Source organism: Microcaecilia unicolor, chromosome 7 (assembly GCF_901765095.1).
Source record: "Microcaecilia unicolor chromosome 7, aMicUni1.1, whole genome shotgun sequence".
Lineage (NCBI taxonomy): Eukaryota > Metazoa > Chordata > Amphibia > Gymnophiona > Siphonopidae > Microcaecilia > Microcaecilia unicolor.
The window spans coordinates 57168319-57186275 of record NC_044037.1 but is presented as its reverse complement, the minus strand read 5'-3'; the positions used below and the strand labels follow the sequence as shown (position 1 = coordinate 57186275).

Sequence of the window (17957 nt, the reverse complement as noted above, 5' to 3'; positions counted from 1 at the left end):
AAAAGGAACAGTCCCGAGACATAAAAAAAAAACTCAAGGATAACTGTGTCAGCATAAGCAAAAGTATGTGCCGCACACACAGAGTGAAGGTAATAGCAGATGTGGAAAGGTGGGGGCTGTAAGTACTAGGAAGATTTTAGAAGGGAGCAATCTGAGAGCGTGCTGTTCTCCCAGAATAAAGACAATTCCCCCGATCCGGGAGTATACAGAGAAGAACAGAGCAGGATTAGAGCCAGGGGATTAATAGGAAGAGGTAGGCAGAGGAAGTTAGGATGCAGGAGAGCAGGGAAAGGGATTGGGGGGGACGACAGAAGAAGAAAAAACAGAATACATAGTAAGAACAGGGGGACAGGGATTTGAAAAGGGGGGATTAAGACAGAACACAAGATGGAATGGGAAACAGAAAATGCCCAATTTCTAAGGATTGTTAAGCGAGAATGCTAGCATAGAGACCAATCCAAAAATTTTGAACATTGAAATAAACTTACAGCAAACCCCAAATCGCAGTCGCCTGGATTCGGTGTTATGCCCCATTCACACAACAAGCACAGTCTTGCGTACATCACGCAAATCAAAGAAATGGACAGAATAGGAGAAAGAAAAGGGGGTGAGAAAGAACAGAACAGAATATAGAAAAACAGAAATGAGAGTCTGAACTCCCCACTGGGTTAACAATTAGGGAAAGAGATCAGCACAGAAAAGGGCAGAGAAGCAGGTGTGTTAGTTCAGCGCAGGGCATGGAGACATTCAGGGAAGAAAGTAAAAAGACAGAAGAATAGAAGAGTATTTAAAGTAGGGGTGAAAACGGACAGAACATTGGTGCCCAATACCCCTGAAGTGGGCAGTGTCCGTGATAGGGGAAAAATGAAGGAATAACAGCAGGGAGATAAGAGAAAAAGAGAAAAAGAGATGGACAGATGACATAGAACATTTGAACGCACAACGATATAAGTATCCCCTCTTGCGTTCAAAAAAACAAGAGAAAGAAGGATAGAGTGAACGGTCAGCATACGGCTGGTCACCACTGTTTTAATTTCCCCCTCTTGGACCTCTTTCTGACTCCAGATCACACGGGGGACTAAAGATACCTATTTTACATAACAGGTTCTGCATGGTTTCTCCAACCTCCATTGTCACCCAATCACAAGGAGGTCTGCTCTGGGTTTGCATTAGGGGCTGTAATAGAATTCTAATTCCCATAACTACTGCTTTCTGTCTTCCTGGATCTAGGTATACTCTGTGCCATTTATGTTCCCAGATAATGCTCATTAAAATTCTGTCTAAGTTTCTCCAGAAACTGAGTGTATGTGATCTGCCTTGTAAACTAAATGTAAGGTAAAGAGAAGATAGAATAAAGACAGAGATAGGTTTAAATAGATAGATACATTTTATTTCTTACCCAAAGACAAGTCTTCAAGTTGGTACAAATACAGACATCAGACTTTAATCAGGTACATTCAGCAGACAGATTCTTGGTACAATCGGACAGAGCTTCGCCGTCTGAGATAAGCGTTGGGGCAGACACCAAAGCTATGGCAGATTGTCCCCTCTTTTATACACAACCTCTCCATAGAAGTCAATGGTGGGAAACCTAGCTCTCAATTTCTGAGATGATACGTTCCCACGCGGGCTTATCAGTATGTTTTGGGAACAAGTTCTTTTTTTCACATCTCATTTCTGAGACACCTGTTCCCTGTTGCAATAGTTTTCACATACTTTTCACACCATCTTAAGAACTCTGTATAACCCTGTATAACCTCTGTTGCCTTTTATACAAAACTCATAGACTCCATTTTGTTCATCTGATTTAAAGTGACAGCTGTACCAGTTTGTGTCAGAACTCATGGTTCAGACCTGCTTTTTACAGATATTTGGCCTAGTCAGTACTTTAGTTATCTTAGGCTTCATAGCCTTGGCCCTCACTATTCCAGTGGTAGATCCAAAGCTAGGCCATATATTAACATTCCCAATCACACGCGGTGTACTGCAAGGTTCAGCCTTCTCAGAAGTACTATTTAACTTATTTATGGCATCCCTAGGAGATACTTTCCAACACTTACATATATTGTATAGAATATACACAGACGATGTAGAATTCATTATCCCCGTTAACAAAAATGACCAGGATCTATCTGTACAACTAAAGAATGTATTTGACAAAATTGTTGAATGGATGAGACAGGCCAAAATGTCATTAAATGTTGCAAAGACAGGAATAATGTATGTAAATAAGACTCTGGACTCATCCCTACCAGCAATGTTTGAATATCAGGGTGAAAAAAATGACTGTGAAACCCTGTATCTATAGTTTAAGTGTCTTCCTAGATACCAATCTAACAATGCAAAAAAGACCGCGTGATTTCTGCTTCCTTCTTTCAACTGCGTGTGTTGAGGAAGCTGAAAGATATGGTAACCCATATAATTTTCAGACAATTGTACAGAGCCTGATACTGACAAAGACTGATTATTGCAAACCCCTATTTCTGGGAATATCATCAGCCTGAATCCAAGCTCTGCAGGTCATCCAAAATGCAGCTGCATGACTAATCACTGGAATCTCAAGGTCGGAACACATTACTCCAACATTACAAAAATTATACTGGCTCCCTGTGACATACAGAGTTCAATTCAAGACCCTTGTTCTGACTCATCAACTTATATTTGGAAATATACAAACCAAAACGAGCACTAAGATCCGAGACATCCCATCAGCTCTGTTTACCTCCCACGAAATCATATAATTACGTAGAGACAAAACTGTAAGCCTTCTCAATCATTGTCCCATCTTTGTGGAATGCTCTACCTGGATACCTGAGATCATGTGAAGACATTCATAAATTCAAGCGGCTGCTAAAAACTTATTGGATTGACTACTACTACATGATTTTCTTTTCTTTCCCTTTCCTCTTGCACCACCTTTTGTTTGTTTGTTGTATGCTAAGACCAGGTTAATGGTCTCATTTTAACTTAATATACCTTGCGACTGTTAAACATTCAAGATTATGTACATGGATACTGCTAATATACTCGACTGTTATGTGTTCAAGACTATGCATGTGGATATTGTGAACGTAGTAAATAAATAAATGTTGCAGCTCTGTAAATGTGTTCAGTGAAGGCTGACCTCAAGTGGGTTACTGATGCAGCCATGGGTCTGATACTATGAGCCGTGACATGACCCTCCAGAGTCAGCCCAGTCTGGGCATAAGTAAAAGAGATGAAGTCCGCAAACCAATTGTATAGCTTGCGTTTACCGATTGCTGCCCCTGAGCTGTTCAGATGAAAAGAGACAAAATGCTGCGGGGACTGCCAATGACCCTTAGTCCTCACCAGATGGGCACAAAGTTTGAATTTTGGTAGGACAATTGAATGGTTAAGATGGAAATTCAACACTACCTTAGGAAGGAACTTGGAGTGAGTACAAAGAACTACTCTGTTGTGATGAAAGTTCATGTAAGGTGGATCTGCCACTAGGGTATGACGCTCACTGACCCTGTGAGTAGGTGACTGCTACCCAAAACAAGACCTTTCAGATCAGGTACTTCAGATGACAGGAACTTAGCGGCTTTTATCAGCTGTATCAGCTATATGAGTTCAACGTTGAGGTCCCAGGACATAGTAAGAGGTTTGACAGGGGGTCTTTGTCAACAGCAAACCTTGCATGAAGCCAACAAATAAAATGCAGTACACACATGGGCTTACCTCCAACATGGTGATAAGCACTGAGAGCACTAAGGTGAACCTTTACAGAATTGGTCTTCAAACCACACTCAGAAAAGTGCATGAGGTATTCAAACAGTTTTAGTGCAGGGCAAGTGAGAGAGCCTAGGGCCTTGTCCTTGCAGCAGACAGCAAACCTCTTCCATATGAAATTATAACACCTCTTGGCGGAATTCTTCCTTGAAGCCAGCAAGACCTTGGAGACACCCTCCAGCAACTGCAAGGAAGCAAAGTCTATGCTCTTAACATTCCAGCCTGAGGGCCCATGACTGAAAGCTGGGATGCAGAACAGATCCCTCGTTCTGAGGTTGGAAAAAGCTTAATCTCCATGGTACCTCAAAGGACAATTCCAGAAGTAGAGGGAACCAGATATGTTTTGGCCAGTATGGAGTGATAAAAATCATGGTTCCCTGGTCCTGTCTTGAGTGTCAGCAAGGTCTTCCCTATTAGAGGGATCACAGGAAATAAGTACTGAAGTCCCAATGCAGAAGAAAAGCATCCGACACTTGTCTGCCATGTGAGCTGAGCATGGAGCGCAACTGAGACACCCTGCTTATTTATTTATTGCATTTGTATCCCACATTTTCCCACCTCTTTGCTGGCTCAATGTGGCTTACAATACATCATGAATGATGGAAATGTATAGGAGAATATACATTTAGTATAACATAAGGATCTTGGGTACTATGATAGTGATGAAACATGATAGTAGAGTAACAAGCAAATGTTGTAAGATGTTGTAAAATGTTGAAGAGATGAGTGGCAAAAAGATCCGTTGAAGGGGTGCCCCGTTCTCAGAAGACTGATAAGCAATGCTCACATTGAGGTCACCCTGCTCAGTCTGTCCACCAGTCTGTCACCAGCTGCTCTCATTTCCTTTCAGGTACGTGGCTCAGAGCACCATTTTGTGGTTGGTGGCCTAGCTCCATATCCTGACAGCTTCCTGACACAAGGGGTGGGATCCCGTACCCCCGCTTGTTCACATAGTGCATGGCTACTTCTGTGTTAGACTAAGCACAATTAGATTGGCTAATCAAATCTCTAAGCCTTCAAAACGAGCTCCAGGAGATTGATTTGGTATTCTGTCTCCTGGGCGAACCAAGTCCCGTGGGTGTGGTTGCATGCATTCGTGGACAACTCCTTGTGGTGTGGAAGAATTTGGAATGGTAGTCCCAGGATCAAATTGGTCTGGCCACTGGGAAGCTATGAGTCCTTTATCACCTTAAGAAATTCAACCACATTACTTTGCACCTCAGATCTTCACACTGGCTTCCCATTTCTCATTGCATTACTTATAAAATCTTCCTGCTAGTTTACAAAACCCTTGCGGCCTCTGAACTTGTTTTTCTTTTGAAAAACCTTACTGTATATCTACAAACTTGTGCTCTAGGATCATCACAACTCAATCTCCTCTCCACTCCATCACACAGAGAAATTATTCCTGAATATAGTAGATACACAATGTTTGCCTTCCAAGGTCCTAAGCTATGGAATTCCTTGCCATCTCGCTTTCGCCAAATAACTTTGCTATCTCTCTTTAAAACCAAACAAGACTTTTTTTTTTATTTCATGATGCATATACCTAATTTTTACTTCAGATAAGGTCACTTTACCTGGTTAAGTTTTTTTCTCTCCATATTGTTTTTCTCCATCTTTCCTATTACTATTGTAGTTCTACACAGATTCCTTTTGTTTCAAGTCAGTCATGTATGTTAGTTTTTCTCTTCTCCTTTTTCCTGTTTTTAGACTGTACGCCACCTAGATAGGTTGCTCTGTTAGGCAGGATAGAAAGTTTTTAATAAACTTGAAACTTCATTGGGTGCCTCTCAAGTATTGCCATGTCATGGGCATAACATGTACTGTGGAGGCAACGTGGCCTAGCAACCTCAAAATCTGCTGAACTATGACCCGTTAGGACTTGAGTGGCAGTGGCAATGAGGGCATCTATCTGAGTTTGAGACAAGAAGGTCCGAGAATGCACCATGCGTAGTAGGTCTCCAATGTACTCCAACTGTTGAATCGGTAGTTGATGAAAAATCTCAAGAACTCCAGCACTCGAATAGTCCTTTGCATGGACACCTGTGCTCCTTCCCTTGATGTGTTCTTGACTAGCCTATCATCCAGGAAGGGAAACATGTACTCCCAGTCTGTGTAGCGATGCTGCAACTACTGCTAGACACTTTGTGAATACCCTGGGAGCTGACAAGAGGACAAACGGAAGAACAGGGCACTGGTAGTGATGTTTTCTCACTTCAAATCTGAGATACTTCCTCTGGCTTGGAAAAATCTGAATGTGGGTATTGGCATCCTTAAAGTCTAGGGAGCATAGCCAATTGTTCAACTGAATCATGGCAAGAAGGGTGTCCAGGGAAATCATTCTGAAGCTTTTTTGACTAGATGTGGATAGGACCCTGAGGTCCAGAATGGGATGAAATTCTCTTGTCTTCTTTGGAACAAAGAATCCCTTTCCTTCTTGCCCTGGAGGAACACGTTCAACTGCATTTGCCTGGAGAAGGGTAGAGAATTCCTCTGGAAGCACTTCTTTATGTAGAGAGCTTAGGTATGACACACTTGACGGGCAAGCTGGTGGTTTTGCCAATTCAGAGTGTAATCAAGCTGGACTATTTGAAGAACCCACCTGTCGGAGGTTACAATGGGTCACCTTTCCTGGGAAAAACTCAGCTTCCCCCCTACTGGCAGGCAGGTTGATCAGGACTGTTACTTCCATAGCAGCTATGCTCTCCCACAGCAAATCAAAAATTCACTCCTTGCTGCAATCAACTGGGCCTCCTGGGTACGCTGTCGACATGGGCGGAAGTGCTGGGACTAGGTCTGCTAAGGAGTACAGGATGGTAAATCTATGCCTGTGAGAGTAGCACTTCTTCTAGGCCCCCACAAAATCTCCTAGAAAAGGAAGATGCAACTGGAAGCAGCCAAAAGAGTCTCTATGGTGTCTATGTGCTTCTTAAGAAGGGCAATAACCTCTTCTATCTTGTCCCCAAAAAACTGTCTCCTCAGCAGGAAACATCCACCAAGCTCTCTTGTACAGCAGGTTCCATATCCGAGACGTGCAGCCAGGAAAGTTCACGCACATGTCCAAACCTAAAGCAGAGGGTTTGGATGTGATGTCAAAAGCATTAAATGTGCCTGTGACCAGTTATTGCCACAAACAACTGCTTCTTGTTCAGCTTGCGGAATCAGCAGCCTTATCCACAGGGAGATAATATGCAAACAAGAGTGCACTTTGCACAGAGGACCTCACATAGATAGTGGTTTAGCACCAGTAAGTCTGGATGTGGACGACAAGCATCGAGGCCTGATAAATCTGCCTCCCAAAGGCGGAATCTGAACTGGCAACCTTAGTGTTTCTGCTTTGGTTCAGAGGCAGCTGCTCTAACCATTAGGCTACAGCGTCAGGTAGACCAGGGTTCGGGCCTCCCTTCCTGGAAGAGCAGAGACATGAGACGTCAAACTCTGCACTCTTTCGAGGACAGACAATACCAAGGAGTGTTGTGGTTACTACACCTTGCCAAAACCTGGGGCTTTCTGGATCCTGTACAAAGTGTCTATTTTCTTAGGTGCCACTTGGACAGACAGAGGTGCCTAGGCGGAGATACATAGTCTAGTACAGTGAGCAACTTAGCTGTAGGCTTGTTCTCAGTCCCCAATTTAAAAGGAATGGCCTTCGCCATTTCCTGCACAAAGCTCATGAAAGATAACGTAAGAACATAAGAGTAGCCATACTGGGTCAGCCCAATGGTCCATCTAGCCCAGTATCCTGTTTTCCAAACAGTGGCCAAGCCAGGTCACAAGTACTTGGCAGAAATGCAAATCATGGCAATAGTCTATACTACAAATCCCAGGGCAAGCAGTTGCTTCCCCATGTCTGTCTCAATAGCAGATTATGGACTTTTCCTCCAGGAATTTGTCCCAACCTTTTCTAAACCCAGATACGCTAACTGTTGTTACCATATCCTCCAGCAACGAGTTCCAGAGCTTAACTATTTGTTCAGTGAAAAAATATTTCCTCTTGTTTTTCAAGTATTTCCATGTAACTTCTTCAAGTGTCCCCTAGTCTTTGTACTTTTGGAACAAGTAAAAAATCAATTCACTTCTATTCACTCTACATCACTCAGGATTTTGTAGACCTCAATCATACCTCCGCTCATTCATCTCTTTTCCAAGCTGAAGAGCCCTAACCTCTTTAGCCTTTCCTCATACAACAGGAGTTCCATCCCCTTTATCATTTTGGTCGTTCTTCTTTGAACCTTTTCTAATTCTGCTATATCTTTTTATATATATATATATATTTATATATTTATTGTATTTGTACCCCACATTTTCCCACCTTTTTGCAGGCTCAATGTGGCTTACAGAGTACAGATATGAGAACGTCATTACATGTTTTACAAAAATAGTTGATAATAAGCTGAAGTGAAAGAGGATTAAGATGGAAAGGTGTTAGGTAAGGTCGTGAGAGAGGTGTTCTTTGGTGTATTTGGGTGGTTTAGGAATGATTTGTTTCATTGAGGATGACTTTTGTAGGCTCTGTTGAAGAGATGTGTTTTCAGAGCTTTGGAAAGCTGGTTAGATTAGTCAAGGTTTTCAGGGCCATGGGTAATGCGTTCCAAGAGATTCAGCGACCAGAACTGAATGCAATACTCAAGATGCAGATGCACCACAGAGTGATACAAAGGCATTATAGTATTTTTGGTCTTATTCACCATCCCTTTCCTAGTAATTCTTAGCATCGGGCTTTTTTGGATGCCACCGCACACTGAGCAGATTTCAGCATATTATCTACACCACCACCTAGATCTTTTTCTTGAGCGCTGACCTCCTAGCATCAGGAAACTATGATTTGAATTATTCTTTCCAATGTGCAACACCTTGAATTTGTCCACATTAATTTTCATCTGCCATTTGGATGCCCAGTCTTCCAATTTCCTAAGGTCTTCCTGCAATATTTCACAGTCCGCACATGTTTTAACAACCTTGAATAGTTTTGTATCATCAGCAAATTTAATCACCTCACTCGTAAGTCTGATTTCCATATCATTTAAAAATATGTTAAACAGCACTAGTCCCAGTACAGATCCCTGCAGCACTCCACTGTTCACTCTCCTCCATTGAAAGAAATGACCATTTAACCCTATCCTGTTTTCGTTCCAATAACCAATTCCTAATCCACACCAGAACCTTGCCTCCTATCCCATGACTTTTTAATTTTCTCAGAGTCTCTCATGAGGAACTATCAAAAGCTTTCTAAAAATCTAGATACACTACATTAACCGGTTCACCTTTATCCACATGTTTATTCACGCCTTCAAAGAAATGAAACAAATTGGTAAGGAATGACTTCCCTTGGCTGAACTCAAGTTGACTCTGTCCCATTAAACCATGTTTGTCTATGTGTTCTGTAATTTTATTCTATGTAATAGTTTCCACTATTTTGCCTGGCGCTGACATCAGGCTTACCAGTCTGTAATTACCCGGATCACCCCTAGAACCCTTTTTAAAAATCGGTGTCACATTGGCCACCCTCCAATCTTCAGGTATTGCGGACGATTTTAACAACAGGTTACATATTACTAACAGCAGATCAGCAATTTCATGCTTGAGTTCTTTGAGTACCCTTGGATGTATGCCATCCGGTCCAGGTGATTTACTACTCTTAAATTTGTCAATTTGGCTCAGTACATCTTCCAGGTTCACCGAGATTTCTTTCAGTTCCTCTGCATTATCACCCTTGAAAACCATTTCCGGTACAGGCAGATCTCTTATATCTTCTTCCGTAAAGACAGAAGAAAAGAATTCATTCAGTTTCTCCGCTATGGCCTTGTCCTCCCTGAGCGCCTCTTTTGCTCCTTCGGGATCTAATAGTCCCACAGATTCCCTCGCAGGCTTTCTGCTTCTGATGTACCTGAAAAAGTTGTTAATGTGAGTTTTAGCCTCTGCAGCAAGTTTCTCTTCATATTCTCTTTTAGGCTTCTTTATTGAGGTTTTGCATCTGACTTGCCAGTGCTTGTGTTGCTTCTTATTTTCTTCATTTGGGTCCTTTTTCCATTCTTTGAAGGTCAATCTTTTGACTGTAATGGCCTCGTTTACTTCACCTTTTAGCCATGCTGGCTGTCATTTTCTCTTCTTTCCACCTTTGCAAATATGTGGAATGCATCTGGACTGGGCTTCCAAGACGGTAGGAGACTTATGTCTTTTTTTGGCAGGGTGGGTTCAGATGATATACCACAGGACTCCTCTGCCGAGAAGTACTGTGGATCTCCCTCTGACCCAGGAAAGGTCTGAATCAGACTCTGCACAATACTCATCACGGGAGGTACGAGTCTCCATTTTCCTGTCAGACCTACGGCCATTCGTCAAATAGCATCAAGGAGCAGGTCTGCCTTTAGACCCCGTAGAGATATCTTTCCACAACATCAAGGACTCCACTGGATGGGTGCATGCCAACCCAGACACTCAATGCGGGATCAGTGTCTGGGACCTCTCCTTAGACTGAGCCTCCTTGGGAACCTGGAGCTGGTGCACATGCCCTCAATGCCTAAACACTCTGCATCTGCAGAAGTCCTTTCAGCTCCTCTTTGAGCATGGCCCGGATTTTCTCATGAAGGGCAGGCAACAAGTAAAGGCTGGGAAGCTGGTGCAGAGATAGCCTGCAGATTGGTTGGTGCTGAAGAAGGGGCTGGGTTACGGTGGAGGACATCAGTTGGGCTGGCATCACCACCACGGAAGGATAGCGATCCTCTCAGCGCCAATGCTTTTCGGGGATAGGCAATGGGGATGCTTCAGATTTCCCAGTGCCATATATTGAGGGAAGTGATGCCTTTGCACAATTCTGGTCCCTTTGTACCGAGAAGGATAATGTGGAATCCATACGCCCTTTGGTCTCAGAGTGCCGGTTCAGCGGTCGATACCGGCACAGTCCCCATGTCTGGAAAAGACTTTACTGCCCTCGGGCCCCAATGTCACTGTCGCCAATGTTGAAGGGCCAGACTGAGCACCAAAAAGTTTTTCATGCTAAGCTTCCCAGGCTTTTTGAAACAGAACATAATTAAGATCTCTATAGTACTAGATACACCAGTTATGGGAGTCAGTGCCCAAAATAACTCTGTTGCACAACACAAAGCCGCTCGGTACCTTCTAGGACATATAGGGGAAAACAGCCCAAAACAAAAGGCTGAACGGTTGAGGGGAGTAAAGACCAAAACCCATTGAATCGACTCAGTCCAATCCAGGTCCAAGAGGGCTTTATGGCTGAAAATATTTAAAAGGGTCAGAAACGCACAAAATCTAATAGGGCACACACTGAAGTAGAGAAAATAAAAAAGATGTGAAGAAGGAGCACAAAAACCTGCAAGGGAAACCACCATAAAAAGAAACATTTGACAAGCTGAGGAGAAATCACAGATGTGACATCTCTGCTCCGTGGAAAACAAAAGACTGCTGATCCCATGCTCACATGTTGGGTAGAATGCTACCAAAGGCTTCTTAAAGAAACATTATGCTGGACAGCGTCCACATCGGGCTCCATCAGATGACGTCACCCATATGTGAAAAAAAACATCCTGCTTGTCCTCGGAGAAAAATGAAAACAAAAAGCTTGCTGCATCAGGTTTGAAATATAAATTATACATAATTGTCTCTGTATAGTCTGTAAGGCAGGAAGTTATTTTACAGCTTTTGATTTCCCGGTGATGCTTAGTTTGCTCTGGTACACTGGCAAAGATATGCAAACGAAGCAACAGAACTGGCCTACCTTGCAAGAGTATCTGCTGATTCAATTTGCATATCCTTGTCAATTATATACATTTTATTAATGGAGACTGCTATTATTTTAATCAGAAGGGCACCAATATTGGGCATTTTGCTGACGCAGAATATTCTAGTTTGGTTAATTTTCAAGGAAATCTGTTAAGTGCACAATTTTGTAACAGCACTGTAAGCATTAATAAGACTGTCAGAGAGAACACCTGGATATTCTGAGCTTGAATCTCTTTCAATGCTACTTAATGCTAAAACAGAAATTTCAAAGACTAAAAATAATGACTGAGATGAATAATAAAGTATAAAGGTGTAAGTGTACTACTACTACTACTATTAAGCATTTCTATAGCGCTACAAGACTTACGCAGCACTGTACAAATTACAACTGTGGGACCATAAAGCTTTCATCATCTTTCTAGTAACATAGTTAGGATTCTTTTTTCATTAAATATTTAACAATTTATTTCTTTTCATAGAGATACTTGTTCAACATAAGTGCCTTATTCAGCACTGAAACCAGTATTCTTTCTTCAAATTTGGTGGAAATGAATAGGTTCAAAATAAAACTATTCAAAGTGGACATATCGCATTCATAAATAAGAGTGGCTATAACTTGACATATTGAGAAACTGTATCAAATGTTAAATCATGGCTAGATAGCTCTTTTTGAGCTGGTAGTGCCATCCTACTCATTTGGACTTTCAACTCAGTCAAAACCAGGGCTGGGATCTGATGTCATGAGCCTTCATTTACAATTAGATAAACATGAAAATAGAATAGTTACCAAAACTGATTACACTGAAATATTATATTTTTATAATTTACTATACCACCTTTCAAGTTTGAAGACACATAACAGAATCTTATAAACTGGATCAAAGAATCTCTCTCTGTTGAAACTTCCCTTGCTCAAATACACTCCTCTCAATTGACTTCAAAAGAAAAAAGTGGTGTCCAGCAACATTCCTTAGGGGCCAATGCTCAAACGCTAATGCCGATGCTAGAGGCGATTAGCACCAACTTTAGGGTGCGTAGATGTTCAGAGGGCACCAATGCTGGAGATGTGTGAGCCAAAGATGGCTGCAAATATTGTGTAAAAATGTAGGTGAATGGATCTTAATGAGGTCATTAGCTATTCCCTCCAATGCTCAGAGAACAGTGCACAAAACAGACCCTGCCCTAATGCTAGAAACCTACGGTGAGCAGCGAGGTGATGCTGGGGGGGGGGGGGGGGGGGGGGGGGGGTGAAGAGAACTTCTAATACTTTTCGGTTTAAAATCTACCAGTCTGGGATGAGAGCTCATTGAGTGCTCAGAATGGCTTAGTGGGAAAACTTAGTCACAGTTACAGCCACACAGGTGGTCCCATGAGCAGGGAGTAGGACCAACCAAGCTCACTCTCTCCAGCTAGTTAGCTGACTGAATTGCGCATTGCTAGCACACCAATAGCGTTCACCTACAGTACTCCACAAAAGGCTCACTTGGAGTTACAAAATATGTGGTTGATTTCATCCCGCTTGTTGACAGAAGAAGCAGAGTTGCTTACCTCTAATAGGGGTTTCTCCACTGACAGCAGAGTAAATCAACCACACCATCCCACTTTTCTGGAGAGTTGAAATCAAGCTTTTGAAGTGGTGCCAGTATCTTGGGGGCAGCCACATGTATGTATACTCTGAAGACTGTTGTTCTTCTTGGTCTAAGCTCTGAGAGACCAGGGATTATATCTGCACTATTGGATGTTATCACCAACAAGTGTGGCTGATTTATCCTCCTGTCTATGGAGTACTTCCATTTTTGTTAAGCAACTCCATTTATACTAATGAATACTACTGTATAAAAAAGCTTGATCATGGTTAATAAAACATACTCTTGTCTGAAGTTTTGCATATCAGCGCCTGGTATCCTTGGACTATTGTACTACTAATACCTGAGGTAAACCTGAGGGAAACAGGAGGCTATCAAACACCTGAATCCAGAGATACGACTTGGCTCCTCACAAAATAATTTTTACTGCTCTATTTTGCAACAGTCGGAGCCCACACAAGGTTCTATTAGGCCAAGAAAAAGAATATTACTATGAAGTACTTCAGCAAGATTCTTTATTTAAAAAAAAAATTCACAGGGCTATTCCTGCTTTATTCACTTACACTGCTTTTCTTTGCAAGTCCGCATTAACTTTAAGCTAGGATATATGACCTACAAAATGTTTGAAGGGACTAGTCCACAATATTTAGTCAGCTTATTTTCATTTCCCAAGTGTTAGATCATCTAGAGCTGGCAGGTCTTGTTTCATTATTTCCCTTCAAGGTGGTTCTAGAGAACTGTCATCAGGCTACTCATGTCTGGTCCTCTTTACTAGAGAATGATATGGGGACGGGGACTCACAGTAACCATGAGGATGGAGACTGGGACAAATTTTGTCCCTGTGTCATTTTCTACTTTGAAGCTTGTTAATGAACTGGACCGTTATTTATGTTTGATTGATGAGATGTCAATATTTTGATTTTTTGGAAAAACAAGCAAACATGCAGGCCACAGCTATCAAAATTTGCATAGGGGATCCTGTACATCCTGCTATCAGCACATCTTCTAAGAAGACATCTTCTACTGCAGAAAGGACTGTGGAAGACAGGAGTGCTAGACTGAATCCTGAGATTGTTGATGACTTCTTATTCAACCACAGATTAAAAAAATTATAAAAGTGCTTCATAGGGCATATTTCTCCCCTCTAGGGCATACAGAACGGGTTGTATTCTGCACCCCTGGACATTTTAACAGGGTGGATTAGGATTCCTTGGGGTAGAAGTCAGCTATTGTTGGGGTTGAAAGGGTAGAATGTGGGGGGGGGGGGGGGGGAGTGTTATACCTGCTTGTTGTTATTGTTTTCTATTTGTAATTTACATACAACAGTTGCATAGCATTTTTTCCTTTTTATACTTTAATAAAAAGATTTAAATACAAAATCTTAAGTGTTCAAAGCTTAGGCAGATGAGAACAGTCCACGGGGATGGGGACAGAATCTGCGAGGATGGGGCGGGGACGGAGACAAACTCTGTCCCCATGTCATTCTCTACTCTTTTGTTTAAGAAATACTTGATGTAAAATTTTCTTCTTTTTATACTCCTATATTTTGTTATCCACTCCTATTTTTTGTTATCCACTTTGAACCGTTTAGGGAATTGGCAGAATATAAGTGACACATTACACTGTGCAAGCAACCTAAAATAATAGCCTGAACTATCTTACCAAGGGAAACCTAACTGGGGTAGAAGAGGACCCTTCAGTGTCCATATTAGATGTTGCCGAACCTCCTGAAGAAAGCATGGGTAAGACATGAGATGGCAGTAAAATGGCCCCCATTCCTTAATCATAACTGAACCGGGCCCCACTGACAAATGCTCCAACTGAGAGTTGCTTGTGGACTTGCCTGAAATCAGCACCCAACACTCTTCCACAGTCCTTCTCGCGACAGAAAATGTCCCCTCAGAAGATGTGCAGGTAGCTGGAATGCACAGGATACCCTTTAGCTTGTTTTCCCCCAAAATCAAAACATCGTCAACTGCATCACTCAAACATAAATAGCCGTCCAGTTCATGAACAAAAGCCTTCAAAGGAGACAATGTTCCACGAAAGTCGCTCAGAAAACTGCTAACATCCATTCTCATTTGTTTGGAAGGGGGGCTCTTCCACAGATGTGACACTTTCTTGGAATGTAGATTGTGAAGAATCCTGAGTTGCTGATGGGTTGAGCTTTCCATTTCGATCTTGTTTTGTTACAGCATTCTCAAACGTTCAGTTACCTGTGTTTTTACATCATCTGGGAAGATAATTGGATTGTCTCAGAAATGGGTGTAGAAGAGCACCAATACCATGTAGTGGATGAACAGAAAAATAAGTGTCAATTATGTGTTAGAAGTGCTCCTTGATGCCAGCAAGAATAGATGAATTTGTTGTAGTCACAGTAAGATGCTTGAACAACACATGATGGAAGGACATTGCAGATGGTAGGAGTCTGATCAGCAGACAAGACTCTTGTTGCCACATCAAAGGCAGACAAGATACAAATGTCATTTAACTGTGCTGCATTTTAATCCCAAAACAGATTCTGCAGTTTTTTTTAATCTTTGAATTCAATTGCCCGATGTCTAAGATGAATTAAGTATTAAGTATATATTGATACCAGCATTTTATAGACGCTGTTCCATCTAGTTGGAACAGCCTGTTTAGGGCTAGTCTCAAGCTTTTAGCGAATGCCATAGGGACAAACTTTGTCCCCATCCTTGTGGTTAAACTCATGTCCCCATTCCCGTGTCATTCACTAGTAACAACTCCCTTCAAACTGCCTCTTTCAGTTCCCTACACTCCCTTCCCTCATACTATCCCCACAACAGCCCTGCCTCCACCAAAATGTTCCACTCTCAAAAACTACTGCCCTGCAGGTGGGCCCACCACTCAAAAATTGCCCCATCCTTAAAAACTCTCCAGCAAACTACCCCCCCCCCCCCAAAACTATCCCTCTGTAAGAACCCCACCACCTCCAAAAACTACCCCAATTTCCCCATCCCTATACACGTCCCTACAAATGCCACCCACCCTGCAAACTGCCCCACCTCTTTATAAGCATAACACATTTTGGACCCATAGCTATTTATTTTAGATTATTGTGTTGTAGCTTTTACATGTCCTTAGATGATCTTGTGAAAACTCTAATAGTTTATTATACACCATGTATGATTTTACTTTATAAAATGCTTCAGTATATTGAGTTCCAAAAATTTTTTCCCACCACCCTGCACAACCATTTCAACACACATGCTGAGGGGCTAGAAATAAATCCATAAGCCATGCCTCGCATGCTTTCCCCGCTTGTCTTTAATTTTCATTTACTGAAAAAGAAAATTATCACCATCTCTTTAAAATAATTCCTAAACACCTTAATGGTACATAAAGTCCTTCCCTGTGAAATGCATACTCTCTCTGTGCTAAAGGATGCATGAGGAAAAGCAACAGAAATGATGAGCGAGAAGAACTCAAGAACGATGGCAAGTGGAATTTAGAAAGGAACTATCAACCGTTAAATTTAAGAAACGACCGTCTTGGAAAATAACTTCGCTTCACGCGGCGCGCTCCTGCTCTATAGAAGAGGGTGCCCCCCCCCCCCTTAGTCTAGATTTTAAAAGAAATTACGATATTCGCTTCTATCCCCTAAAAAATCAATCTTCAAAATAACTGCTCTTCGGTATAAGATTAAAGCACAACCTTATTCAATTATTCGTTTTCAGAGTTTTAGAGACATTGTTCTTTCCTGACGCTGTCCTTTCTATGTTTTTTTCACGACTCCATTTAACTTTTCCCCCCCTTCCCGCTCTGTCTGGTTCCTGCAGTCTCTTTCATTCTTTTTCTTTCTCCCTTATTACTCTCCTTCCTGACTTAGTACTTTGGCTCAGTGTTGTCGAGTCGTTTCTTTCCTGTTCATCTTTTTTGCCCTAGTGCTGGGCTGGCCCAACTACTACACTACCGCCATCACAGTCAACTAAGCAGCACCTTGTTCCACTACCCAACCGTCCGTCACCCACCTTAGCCGCCATGTCCCCGCCTCCTTAGCCACCAGACAATCGAACAGGAACTACGGCGCTTCGTAAGGGACAAACAGTTCGACGTTCGCACGCGTCAGGTGGTTCCTTTCCGGAACGTATAGTAAGGCCAGCGGGATCCAGTGGGTCTTGTCATGTAAAAGATGGTAATCTGGTAATTTTACACTGGCTGCGTCCAGCAGAACGAGAAGAAAAAAGTGATAATTCGGGAAAACGTCCCCCTCCCCCATGAAATTATAAATGGATCTGCCTGTTTTTACTGTTAAAGGAATGTCGTATGGGTGCTTTTTACAAATTTGTAAACAACATGGAAACGTCAAAAAGCACAACTATACTTTAAAGCCGGTTTGATGTTTTATCTGTTTAAAAAAGTTCAACAATGTACATTTATGTACTTGAGTGTTTTAAAGACTTTTGTATTTGAACAGTGCATTATTTAATAAGAGATATATAACCTCGTTTACTAAACTGCATTAACGATTCCTGGTGCTGCAAATGAGAGGAAACCCATAGGCATTGAGGGCCTCGTTTACAAAGCTGTGCTACTGAATCTTGGTGTGGCAAATGAGAGAAAGCCAATTCAATTCATATAGGATTCCTCATTCGCCATGCAGGAATTGCTAGCTGTGGCTTTGTAAAAGAAGCCTGCTTCTGCTCATTTGCTGTGTGGGAGTGGCTAGTGTGGCTTTGTAAAAGAAGCCCAAAATCCTTTGGGAGTAATAAAAGTCAGATCCAGAGTGCTCCTAGCACTGCCCCACTCCATTCCTCCCTCACCCACTCTACCTTTTAGTTCAACCTCTTGCCCCACTTCAATCCAGGGTCATTCCTGAAAATACCTTAATAGCATCAGTCAGGGGCAGCCCGA

General features: G+C 42.1%; 1 protein-coding gene across 2 annotated transcripts in view; it reads right to left on the bottom strand.

Moving 5' to 3' along the window:
- Nucleotides 1-17147, bottom strand: part of APOOL (apolipoprotein O like) — a 113267-nt gene extending 96120 nt beyond the window's left edge. The window contains exon 1 of one of the 2 annotated variants that reach the window (XM_030209127.1): nt 17075-17147. In XM_030209127.1, coding sequence (XP_030064987.1) covers nt 17075-17086 — 12 coding nt within the window. In that variant the 5' untranslated portion in view covers nt 17087-17147. Of the gene's footprint in view, nt 1-14744; nt 15020-17074 lie in introns of those variants that run through there. The other variant, XM_030209126.1, reaches the window with a different exon arrangement.
- Between the last annotated feature and the right edge of the window lie 810 nt (nt 17148-17957).